Here is a 12,643-nt window from a genome sequence, read left to right as displayed (position 1 = left end):
CAAAGTATTTTCTATCTTGAATAAGGCACTCCTTCATGTGCTATTACTACCCACTGATACCATTGTTATTGAGGTGTAATTAATTACTAGTTCTATTTCTAATGCAGGTGTTACCTCTGAAAAAACAAGATGAACAGCCATATAATGAAAAACTTGAGGTCATCAAAATAGAAACAGATAGCGAGCCAGAAGTTATTTGTGTAAGAGCCCATTTGTTCTTTCTTTGTGTAAAACAGATCCTAAGCCTCAGGCTAAACAAGGCAGAGGTAGACCCATGTTTTTAAACCCAGATCTCCTCAGTCATGTATAAAGAGATGGATGGGTCCAATTTTGAGGCAAAATAGGGACTCCGGTGAGAATGGATATGACTACATTGTTCTACCAATGGGTTACCACCCCCCACAATATCAGAAGTGAGGTTGACCAGCAGTGCCTGCAGGGAGGAAGCTTTGGAAAGAAATCACGGGTGAGAAGAGGGCCCCATTCTCCTTGCCCATGCACCCCCTTGCTCTTAAAATCAGGTGTGCACACACATGTCACACACACTGAGCCTGTTCTCACAATCACGGAGAAGGGGCTCCACACTGCAGGGGAGGAAGCCTTAACATGCTTACCTCCACCGCAGATTATCCTGGTCTTCTTGCTGGATGAGCGGGTCACTTGGCCAGACATTCGCCGGCTGCTACTGGCAGCTGGTGGAGGCCGGAAGGCCCCCGGAACTCCCATAATGCACCACCGCGAGTGCACAATGCATTATGGGGAGCCACCTGACTCTAGCTGAGAGCCCCACAGTCTCCCAGCCCTGGCTGCATGCAGACAGTCAGCAAAATTGGTTAAGAGAGGGTGGCTGGCTCGCTTGGTTTGCTACCAAGATGTCGGTGGGATCGGGCATGATCCTAGCAGTTCTCACACACGGGCAAGGCTTGGCTTGGCTTTGTTAGCTCGATTTTGCCTGCGTGTGAGAACAGCCTCCCTTGTTTATACATGATTTGAGCAGTTCTTGTTAAACAAACAAATCCAACAGTGCCATATATAGTTTGAGCCAAGTGTGGATTGAATGAAATTCACATTTCCACCACTCCATGGTAATACATACTTTGGGCGGTGGGGGGGGGGGGTCTTGTACAGTTGGCAGCAGTAACAATATTCAAAAAGAATGCACTTGTCTGTCTTTATAATGCCCTGGTAGAAAAAACAATTTTCACTGCAGAAAATGTAGCATAGCCAGGGATTAAATTACTTAAAGCCCCCTAATATGCTACTGGCTGCTTTGAGCATTTTAAACCCCTACTTTGAAATACAACTTGCCTTAATTACTTGTGGCTCCTCTGCTCTACGGTGCTGGTTTGTCAATGCCGCTGACAGAAGAAGAAAAAACAGTCCATAAACTGTAGCAGAAGTAATTAGCACATTTATTTTAAAAAAGCTTGCTATTCTAAGTTAATTATGTCCCTGCCATTTACTGTAAATAGCAGGTGGGCTAGCTAAAACAAAAAGAATGCCAGCAAATGAGAGTACACTAACCTATTTCGGATGGATCTCACATTTTACAATTACTTTGAGAGTCTGTGGTGATAACAAGTAGCAATAATGAGAAACAATCAACAAGTATAAGAGATGGCTTCCGGAAAGTAATGCAGACAAACATCTTGGAATCGCTTAAGATTAGTCTAGGCCATAGATGCCTATAAGGGGTAATAACAGGAGATTAAAATCAATTTTGCTGGAGTTCCCAAAGAAACAATTTGAAATGCAAATGTGATAGGAAGGTTTTGTTTTGCTTTCATTGTTGTTTCTTAGTAATTTAGCCCAGGAAATCTTCACTGATGTTTGAGTGAAGTGCTCCCTGCTACAAGAATAATTATTAATTGATCAGTATCAAATTAGGAAGTGTCAAGAGGCGGAACCCTTCAAGGGTAAGCCCTCTTCAATATGTGTATAAGTAGCTTTGAAGGTCAAGATATAGAAAATATCATCACGTAATATGCTCATGACATTGTGACACAGCAGCTATCTCTCTCCCAGTCTTGAGGAGTAAAGCCTGCCCCATAGACAAGTTGCATGATGATGCATCTCAAGCGAAGATCCCAGAAGTACTTGGTTTGGGAGAGATATAGACAAGAGAGAAGTTGTCTAGGAAGAATATCCAGGTTCTGGAGGACACCATAAGGAGAACTTTCTGAAATATATGAGCTGCATGAATAGGTGATATGCAGAAAGAGATTGCCAAATGGCAAGCTTCCAAACTGGGACAAAGTCTCTAATGAAATTTGTAGTTCCAAGGACCTGTTTCTAAATATTTTAATTAAAAACCCTGTTTATAATATTAAAATTATAATACATTTATATTAAATGTTACATTGTAGGTTGTAATATCTGATAGTGATACTGAAGATTTGCCAAAATATGAAGAATATGATGACTTTGCAGTCATGCACAAAGGTAAAATCAAATAAGAACACTTTCAATAGCTCCATGTTTTAATCAGTAGATTCTTTTTATAATCTGTATGGATCAAAATCAGTAATTCCACTTGCACATAGTTTTGAATTAGAACTGGAGAAAGAAACATGCTTGAGGACCCATATACATAACCAAAAACTTCTGTTGGGAAGAGAATTGCATCCACACAATAGTTTGGTTTATTCTTCATGCATGTGCTTGCGTAAGTGAAAGCAACAAGGATCATTCCATCTAGCACACGGTAAAGTTCTATTCATACATTGTACTGTACATGCATTCAGATGCCTGTATACAATGTACATATTTTTGTAAGAATGACTGTGAGTGAGTTCGTTTTAAAAGTGCACAAGCAGCTAGAGAGCTCTGTGCAGGAGAAGTGTTGCAGTGAGTAAAGGCCCCTTTACTGCTATTTCATTGTGTACTCAAGGAGGCTGCAAATGTTATTGGCTTCTATGAAAATGTGACACATAAACGAAGCCTGACCCACACATTGAGCTGTATAGCATTCCAATCCATGAACAGGCTCCAACTCTCATTCTGTTAACACTGGGCCAGTTCCACATAACCAGGTTTCTTTCCTACTCTTCCTCTGGGAAAATCGTAGCAGTTTGGGCACTTTCCAGACTAGCTGCTTATCAGCAGCAAAATGCCTCCATCTGGGCAAGTCAGATTTGAAACAAAAAGAGTAGAGGGAGCAGTCTCGTGGCAACTAACAACCCGAAAAGAAAGCAACTTTTTCATGCCGGATATACGACATCCTGGCTCTATTTCACAACGTTTAAATTCGAAACAAGGCATTGGAAATGTGAATGGTACCCTGTGTACCATTGGTACCTGGTTACACGGTACCACGAGACAAGAAGTGTGAAAGCACACTTCCGAGATACGTCCTGACCCTGGTGTAGGGTCTAGTCTGGAAAGCACCTTGCACAGAGCTCTGCCTCCCATCCAGACCTGCTCATAAGATTAAATCTCCAACTGTTAACTGTGCTTGTTATTTCTCTTTAACCCATTTATAAAAGAGGAAAAAAGTGAGGAAAACGGAGACAGTTGCTTCAGTCATGGTTCTGTACATTTTGAGGGAAAGGATTTGAAAAGGTGAGTGTACTGGAATCCTTACTGGACTGCACATTGGGTTACACAGTAGTTACAATGTATATAATATTACAGTAGGTTTTTATGGGCAAGGAAGTCACAATGGAAAAAGGGCAAGAATATTGAGTCAATTGTCATAATTAAGGTGCTGATCCGGGGTGGAGGGGCGGGGGGGGGGGGGCGGGCGTTAGCATTAGAAAAGAAGTAAACCACAGTGTAGCTGCAGTGGCTAATAAAGGATAATGAGTCCCTTGCAGGCAGGCTACTAACTTTTCCCAAAATGCAATAACCGACTCTCAGGCTATGGGACAGAGCAGAATATAAGTCAAATAAATAAATGTATGGCTTGTGAAGCTTTGTAAAAGTGATAAAAGTAATACTCCATTTGAGGGAACTAGAGGCATGTCACATCTTGGGCAGATTCACTAGTCTCTTTTGTACAGGCCCATCTTGTCTCAAAATGTATGCCAGTGCCTAACAAATCTAAAACCCTCATCCACGCAGTGAGACTCAGCTCTGCCTGTCTTGCTGGCCCTGCACGTGGAACAGGTAGCATTTCTGAGAATGCTACCCTTGGGGGGTCCTACCTAGCAACCTAAATTTTGCTTCCAGGACACCCATTTGTGCACTGTGTTGCACAAATGTTCCCTATAAAACATATGAGGCATGCCACAGATTGTGCACCTAGCTTGTTGCTTGTCTGGAATGCAAACTCCAGGCTTTGCACAACTGCCTAGCACAACAGCCTTGTTAGGATGTCAGCCACTATTTGTAACTGCCAAGCAGGATTGAGCCTCAGCATATCATAATTTAGAAACAAAGTTTTGGCTGCAGTTATCATGGCAGCCTTAATCTATAACATTTTGGCTATTCCTTTGTGGTATTATATTTGTGGTGGGTTATGTTGTCTTGTTTTTAATTACTGTCATCTTATTGATTTATTATTTCCTTGCTAGACACTTTGAGGGCCTTTTTCACTGAAAAGTGTGTGTGCGGGGGAAGGGCGTTGAATGTGGCTTGCTTCAAAATAATAGGTCAGGAAGATAAACCCCTGGGCTAGAAGCCCAGCAGAGGAGAGGAAGAGCCCATATGCTTCCTCACAGGAGCTCAGAGTGCTGTTCATGGTTATTTTTATCCTCACAACAACCCTGTGAGGTAGGTTAGGCTGAGAGATACATGACTGGCCCAGAGTCACCCAGTGAATTTCATGGTTGAATGGGGATTCGAACTCTGGTCTTCCCAGTCCTAGTCCAGCAGTCTAAGCACTACACTATGTAGATAATACGTAGATAATAAGATGGACCAAGGGTCTGACTCATGTAGAAGGCAGCTTTCTGTGTTCCTGTGACATTAATCAATATGACTCCTCTTCATCAGTCTCTGGTGGAATGGTTGCTTTTTATTTTATTTATTTATTTATTTATTTATTTATTTATTTTTATTTTTATTTTTACTATTTTATTTTTTGAATCTCTGTGCAGCTTTAGCTGGCCATTAAACAGTCGGGGAGGCCTTACCATCCTGCCTCCCTGGGAAGACATTAGAACTCTTGTTGTGATGCAGTTGTGCTGCTTGAGCTCCTTGTGACCAGTAACTTACCGTTAATCTCAGCGGGTTGTATCCAAAGAAAGTCAGCCACGACTAAGCACTGTCTAAGCATGACTAAGCACCATAAAAGCAATGCAGCAAGTTAGTCATGACTAACTTATTTATGTTATCTATATTCAGTGGCTCCACAGAGGCTTCAAAAGAAGACAGTAAAGAGCAAGTCTTTGTTGCTGTGAAGGACTCCAGTGTTGCAGTTTCACAGACACAGGAGACTTCCCAAGGGATTTCTGAAAACACAATGATAAAAATGTTAACATCTCACATAAAGTAAGCACTACATCCATGCAGATATGGATGGATTTCCATTTCTGGAAAATCCAGAAATTTGCTTTGCCCTTGTTTCCTGACAACAAGATTTTATGCTAAATATGAATCAAGATCGCAGATGAGTGATGGGTCTGCTGGATTCTAAACTAATGAATTATATACACTGGCTGACATCCAGACTAAGGAAGAACTGGTGCAACAGGAGAAGCACTGGTGCTTCTGAATAGCTCCATACCAGTGCTGCAGGGGTGTGTGTGTGTGTGTGTGTGTGCGCGCGCACACACACACAGGGGTAGAATTCTATGACCTCTCCTTCCCTCAGAAACAGCCTGCACCACCCAAAAATATGCCTGTGAGGGGAACTTTTTGTTGACAAAATTCCCATTGTGTACATTTTCTGTGCTCTTCTCTATACAGTACAGTACTTTTGTCCGTTTGAATGTATCTATGTATTGGCTTGGCAGGGTGGACTCTAGTTTTGTTTGTCTCCTCTTCAGTTGCTGACTTGTGTTCAAACTGAGAGGTTCTCCCTCTCTCTGCACGAGGGACTGTTAGCCTGTTTATTATTTACTTAGCCTGTATTTTAGTTAGTAATAAATATCAAACTGTTGTTTATCAGTTAAAGTTGCTTCCTATACAATTACTTGTAGAAGGTAAGTAATTTCTCTGCAACATTTTTGGGAGGTGGCACAGAGCACTTCCAGGAGAAGAGAAGTCTGCATGAGCAGTGGAGCTGAGTTAGCTGAACTCACAACAGAGCTTTGTTAGTCTGAATGTCAGCCACTGTGTGGAATCATTACTGAAATGCTCCTATGGAAGGTCCGGCTGTGGCTTGCCTTCTGTTTGTGACTATACATCTACTGTTTGAGCCAATGCCGAGAAAGGAGTTGGGTCTCAATACTGGTAGCTTACCCTTGCCCTTCCTTTAGGCTCTAGCATCTGTATGAGGGCTACTGCTTAGCATAGTTAAAGGTAAAGTGTGCCAGTGCCACCGAGTCGATGTTGACTCCTGGCAACCACAAAGCCCTGTCCTTGTCTTTGGTAGAATACAGGAGGGGTTTACCATTGCTATCCCCCACACAGTATGAAATTATGCCTTTCAATATCTTCCTATATCACTCCTTCCCGATATAGGTGTTTTCCAGTAGCTCACAAAAATAGATCATAAGATTCCAGGCCTAAAACCTTGTACCAGCATGTCACACTGTGTTCAGTGGAACTTCCTTCCGACTAAAAACAAAGGATTGGAATTTAAATCTGCTGTGATTTTGAATTTCAGTATTTTGAACCAATAATAGAGGACTTTTCTTTTGGTATATTGTTTATGTTGTCATTTCTAGAGAGATCCTGCTTTATTTTCTACCTGAATGTGAGCTTTCAGTAGAACAACTTATGTGTATGTCCACTGAAGATATTTTAGTTATGTTCAAGGTAAGTTATTTATTTGTTTGTTTGACATATTTGTATACTGCCCAAAACTTATATCTCTGGGCAGTTTACAATAAAACAATACAAACAAAACAAAATAAAAGGTTAAAAACATTACAATAATTTGAAATTTTAAAAAATGCTAAAAACTATTACAACATTTTAAAACAAATTTTGAATTAAATTATGTTTATGATTATGTAGCAAGGGACGGCGTCCTGAATAATGAAGTGTGAATTCTATGTGAGAAGCACGAGTGCTGAGGATGCCTTCAACTAACACAGCACCAACCTGTGCATGTGCATGGAAGCATGCACAATTTCATCCCTTTCCTCCAGAAGTGCTCTGTGCCACCTGAAAATATGTCCCTGACAGCCACACAGAGGCATTCATTAGGAAAGAGCAGCAGTACCACAGCTTCTCAGCACTCACACTTCACTAGACAGGATGTTGGCCAGCATATTTATAATTAGCTATACAACAGCATTTAATCACACAGGTTTCTTGTTTTTAGGTATGGGAGATGGATATACAGATATATTGTTAGTACTAAAGGATAGTGGGCCACTGCTCTAGCTGCCCAACGTCATGTCTCTTGCCCTACACTGTGTTTTCTTCTTTCTTTGGTATTTTTGTTTCTCAGTACTAATGTTGCCTGAAATGGGGCTAGCTCAGTCAGTGTGGGCTTGGGCCCATGATTTTACATTTTTCAGTTCTCTCTAGCTATTTCTGAGTGTAAACAGCTTTTAACATCTTATACCATTATCTAAATTTGTGCATTTTGTTTTATTTATAATAGCTGAAAGATGGTTCTGAGCAGAACAAGAATGTAACTTTATATATCGACCAGGTAAAGGCTATTTAACCCGTTCAACTAATATTCTGAACTAATTTCTCACCGGGTCAATAGTAGTAATCATAGTGTGTAAAGGTATGAGATGTATTAACAGAAATGTGATCCATGAGATATTGGGACATAGGCTGACTCCCTTAACTGTACAAAGTGAATAAAAAGAAAAGGACATCATTGCTTCCGTTAAATTGCTACCGTTGGAATCATATGTCAGGTTCAGATGAATATTGAGAAGTCTGGTTCCTGGGGAGTGCGTGCCCCTGGTGGCTGTGTTTTCTGAAAATGCCAAAGTCCGGTTCCCATGCTTTCCACCCAACATTCTCTGCCCAATTTCAAATGTAGGTTACAAATACATAGAGAATATCAGGCAAATGTCAGACAGAAGGCTCAGGAACCAGATTTTGGCAGGTTCAGACAACATGTCTGCCAGGAGCACCCGCTGCCCAGGAGCCAAATTTCCCAGCAATCATCTGAAACTCCCCCCCCTCCCCCCCCCCACACACACTGGCAACCTTGGCTTTAGCTATGCACATTTAAAACCATCCACTTCCATATTTAGAAAAAGTATATCTGAGCATATGCAAAGTGCCTTTCTGAAACCATTGAGCAACTGCAGCTTGTCCTCATAACTTGAAATTACAGGAGGAGAGCTTTCTCCCAAAACAGATGGCAGGGCTCTCATGCGAGCCTTAGGGAAATTAAGCACTTGCATCCTTTGACAGCATTCTTAGAGCACAATCCTCTTTGCTCAGGAGCAGCAGAAGTTGATTTTGAAGTGTGTAATTTTCAGCAATATTCCCCTGTCATCCTTAAACCGAGTTTGAAGAGTCACCATAAAAGTGCATGATAGCAAATATAGTCACAGGTATCTTGACCTCAGGAGTCTCAGCTGCTGCTCTAAGTGGGCTGTGTGAGAGTCTCTCAGATGATTTGCAAACTACCATATTATAGAACTTCCACCTGCAATATACCAGTGCTTGCGAAGTGAAATATTCTGATCATTTCAACTCCTGGCACGCACAGAGCCCTGTGGTTTTCTTTGGTAGAATTCAGGAGGGGTTTACCATTGCCATCTCCCACGCAGTATGAGACGATGCCTTTCAGCATCTTCCTACATCGCTGCTGCCCGATAGAATACCAGCCAGGATTTGAACCAGCAACCATCTGCTTGTTAGTCAAGCATTTCCCTGCTGCGCCACTTAAGGTGATCATAACTTCCAGTAAACTCCTGTACTCATGAGAACCTGTAGCTCAACAATTCCTTCATTTAAGCCAGATAATGGTTAACCTTTCGGTAAGTTGCATCTTCTCCATTATTTTCCTGTGGGAAACATTAGAATGTTTGCTCCATGGAATATTTGAGCAATATTTTTTAAAAAGAACAATGTCTTGTTTTTTTTTTATTAAAGGGACGGGGAGAAATTAATAGTGGCGTGTAAATGAGAAAACCATATTTAAAACTGTACAATAAATATCAAGAGTGTACTGTATGTGTTTTTCAGTATCTTTCACAATATGAAGGACGATTTGCTGAAAAAATCCAGTCTGTAAATCAATGTGCCCTTCAAATTGCCCACGCCATTGAAGGGAAGATTGCTTTGTGTGAGTTACAAATAAAGGATGAACAAGAAAAACTTGAACATCTCTGGGGGAAACTAGCAAAATTGCTGCTGAAAATTGACCGAGTAAGTCCTGTTTTTTAATTCTAGGGCTATTGAGTGTTTTCCACATTTTTGTATTGGGGGTGTGGGGGAGAAGGGTGTTCCTCTCACCATGTTGTTTCTCACTAGCCTTGTCCAGATATTATACAAAGTAGGGGCACCAGGGGACATCCTGAGCAGCCAACTGGAGGTGCCATGCAGCTGCGTCCCTGTTCTCTAGATTCAGCCAGAGTCTTGCCAAGCAACAGAGCACATGTGGGGAGTGGGGGATGCTGTATTTGTTGCCCTCCCGTGCCCAAGTATGCCTTGCCTTCCAAAAATATGTCCCCAAGAACTGCCCCTTTGGGTAGCAGGGGGAGAACAGTGAAAATTGCTCTCTGACACATACACACATGCTCTGCTGCTCTGCAAGACACTAGCTGGGTCCAGAGTAACCTCTGCACAGGGATGCAGCTCTATATGTTTTCCTAGTTGCCTGCTCTGGGTGTCAGCCACTATACTTGTGTATCCCACTATATTTGAGAAAAGAGAATGGATCCCTTTTTTATTTCTAGTAGGGCTGTGATGTTTAATCAGTTGATTGATCTGCTTGGTAAGATGCATGGGGATATAGCCTAGGAAGCTGCCTTAAACCAAGACAGACCATTGGTCCTTCTAGCTCAGTATTGTCAACTCTAACTTGCAGCAGCTTTCTAGGATTTCAGATAGGGGTATTTCCCAGTTGCACCTGGAGATGCCAAGCATTGAACCTGGGACCATCAACATGCAAAGCAATGGTCTCATATCCTAAGTTTTTGTTTGTTTGTTTGTTTGTTTGTTGTTTTTCATTTTACATTTATATCCCACTCTTCCTCCAAGGAGCCTAGAGTGATGTACATGCTTAAGTTTCTCCTCACAACAACCTTGTGAGGTAGGTTGGGCTGAAAGAGAACCTGGCAAAGAGGCACCTTTTAACGTGGTGATTCTCTTTATTTAGCACGGGGAGAGTAACTGGCCCTATCCACCCCCAGCACAGTACTTCCAGTGACTGTTGCTGGTGTCTATCTGATGTTTCTTTTAGATTGTGAGCCCTTTGGGGACAGGGATCCATCTTATTTATTTGTTATTTCTCTGTGTAAACCGCTCTGAGCCATTTTTGGAAGGCCGGTATAGAAATCGAATGAATGAAGAGAAGTGACTTGCCCAGAGTCACCCAGCAAGTATCATGGCTGAATGGGGATTTGAACTCAGGTCTCCCTGGTCCTAGTCCAGCACTCTAACCACTAGCCCCTCACTGGCTTCCTTTAGTTAGTTAGGAAGCATAGCAGAAGAAGCTGCCTTATACTGAGTTAGACCATTGGTGCACACACACCGCAGGAATCTCAAGATTCCCACTGAGCTGACATTAGATCAATCATGTGAACCCTGCCCTATGATTGTATGATATGCTTATTATATTGAGTTATCTCATACTTCCTTTGACATCCTAAAAAATGGAAATCACCTTCCCCATTTGCTTTCCCCCCATGCAATTCCAAATGCATAATTTGCCTTTCCTCTTCTAACAGTTGTGTCTGGGCTACTGTTACATACAGTTGGGCATAACGTAGTTTGAACCTCAGTTGCTGTTTCAAGGGCTACTTGTTCTGGTGAACTCTCTCACTGGAGTGTCTCTAAATGTTGTGATGTCTTATTGCATGGATTCTGTTTCAGCATCCTCTTATAAATAACCTGGAAGACATTGATAGCTACCTGGAAGAGTTTCTGCTCCAAGAAAATCTAAGTACATTTGCCATTGTGAACACCTGCACCACTGAAGCAAGCATATCTGCACGGCTGGGTGAAGAAAGCGAAACATCTTTTAACACTATGTAATGCATATGTAAAAATATAATGGGCAGGACACAATCCACCCCAAAAATCTCCTTCAGAAGTCTTAAACTCTGTAGTGGAGGAGCTTGCAATGGGTAGAATGTCGTCATGTACATTTTCTTTTCTTTTCTTCATTTTTCTTTCACTTATTTATTTATTTTGACTACCATGTTTTGGTTATACTAGGAGTAATCTCACAAGCAGTGTGCAGCATTCAGTCACATAAATGGAACGTTCACATGGCCCACTGAAATGCACAGAGCTGGTTCAACAGAAGTGCTTGTTGAAACCATGCAAGTATTCCCACAGATTTGTGGAGGTACTGAACATTTATGTTGGAGTCTTTTAAATGTCATTTCTCTTTGTTTGGAAGTATTAACCCCACTAGTCACATGGTTGCTTGTAGCAATATTAATACTGTCATGGTGTGTTTTTTTAGTGAAAATGAAAGCTTTTCATTTTAAGATATTGTTGATAACAAATTATCTTGCATAATAAAAGAAGATAATTTGCAGTTTCCTTGAGTCTCCAAGTATTGAAGTTAATTGACATGTGTTTATACACTCTGAGGCATTAAATCCACAGGGATTATTTTAAGTACATTCCTCCGGTAATGTGTTCATATCTTAATATAAACAGTCCTAAGATTCATTTTGATTGTTTTATTTTTCAATATTTGTTTACCGCTTTTCATCCATAATGGTTTTCAGTCAGATTAATAAGCTTATTATATTTACCTCACAATGACAGATCCAAAATAAAAGGTGCTATCTGTGGGCTCATGGGGCTTCCAGCTCTGTTTCCCTGAAAATGGTGGCTGACAGTGGGGGCAATTGGATGTTCCCAGTCCATCTGGTGTTCCTGCTGCCACTGCTGCCTTGAGCAGATAGTATCAGTGATTCTCCTGCAATAGCTACTGGAGCATTGGTGAGGGAATCCTGCTGGTGATGAAGAGTTCATCAGATCTTCAGCAGGGGGCACGGAACTGCCCTCCCTCCAAATCAGCAACCAGATGTGTTTAGTCTCTGGGGGAGGCTTCCTCACCCAGGCTGATGTTGAACTGATGTGGCTGCTGGCTCTGCTCCTCTGAACTGTGGTGGTAGCAAACAGGGGTATGGGGGGCAGATGACTTTCAGAGTCCTCTCCCAAGTTTACCAGGTCCTATTGAACTGTGCTTCTGCTGCTCTAAGCAAGAAGGTTCCAGAACCCTTAAACTCAGAGGTAATGGCATTTGGAGGCATACACGTGGGTCAGTAATGCAGGAAGTCTTTTTCCTTGAGTTCTCCTGCTAGTGTTGCTGCCTCTGGTCCACAGCGGTTGACATGGACACACACACCCCTGCCCCACTGACAGTAGGCTGCTCTGAAATAGACTACAAAACCAGCAACTATGAGCTTATGGTCAGTAGCTAGCTGTT

The 12,643-nt window shown here is 41.8% G+C and overlaps 1 protein-coding gene across 6 annotated transcripts in view; it reads left to right on the top strand.

Moving 5' to 3' along the window:
- MORC1 (MORC family CW-type zinc finger 1) overlaps nucleotides 1-11,745 on the top strand; it is a 77,470-nt gene extending 65,725 nt beyond the window's left edge. For 4 of the 6 annotated variants that reach the window (XM_053304823.1, XM_053304825.1, XM_053304826.1 and 1 more), the window contains 8 exons: nucleotides 108-200; nucleotides 2,367-2,442; nucleotides 3,486-3,561; nucleotides 5,287-5,433; nucleotides 6,774-6,864; nucleotides 7,661-7,711; nucleotides 9,217-9,399; nucleotides 11,068-11,745. In XM_053304823.1, coding sequence (XP_053160798.1) covers nucleotides 108-200; nucleotides 2,367-2,442; nucleotides 3,486-3,561; nucleotides 5,287-5,433; nucleotides 6,774-6,864; nucleotides 7,661-7,711; nucleotides 9,217-9,399; nucleotides 11,068-11,229 — 879 coding nt within the window. In that variant the 3' untranslated portion in view covers nucleotides 11,230-11,745. Of the gene's footprint in view, nucleotides 1-107; nucleotides 201-2,366; nucleotides 2,443-3,485; nucleotides 3,562-5,286; nucleotides 5,434-6,773; nucleotides 6,865-7,660; nucleotides 7,712-9,216; nucleotides 9,400-11,067 lie in introns of those variants that run through there. The other 2 variants (XM_053304824.1, XM_053304827.1) reach the window with 2 other exon arrangements.
- The last annotated feature ends 898 nt before the right edge of the window (nucleotides 11,746-12,643 follow it).

The sequence above is a fragment of the Hemicordylus capensis genome, chromosome 3, assembly GCF_027244095.1.
Source record: "Hemicordylus capensis ecotype Gifberg chromosome 3, rHemCap1.1.pri, whole genome shotgun sequence".
Classification (NCBI taxonomy): Eukaryota; Metazoa; Chordata; class Lepidosauria; order Squamata; family Cordylidae; genus Hemicordylus; species Hemicordylus capensis.
Note: the sequence above shows the minus strand (reverse complement) of the source record. Positions and strands in the feature narration are given on the sequence as shown.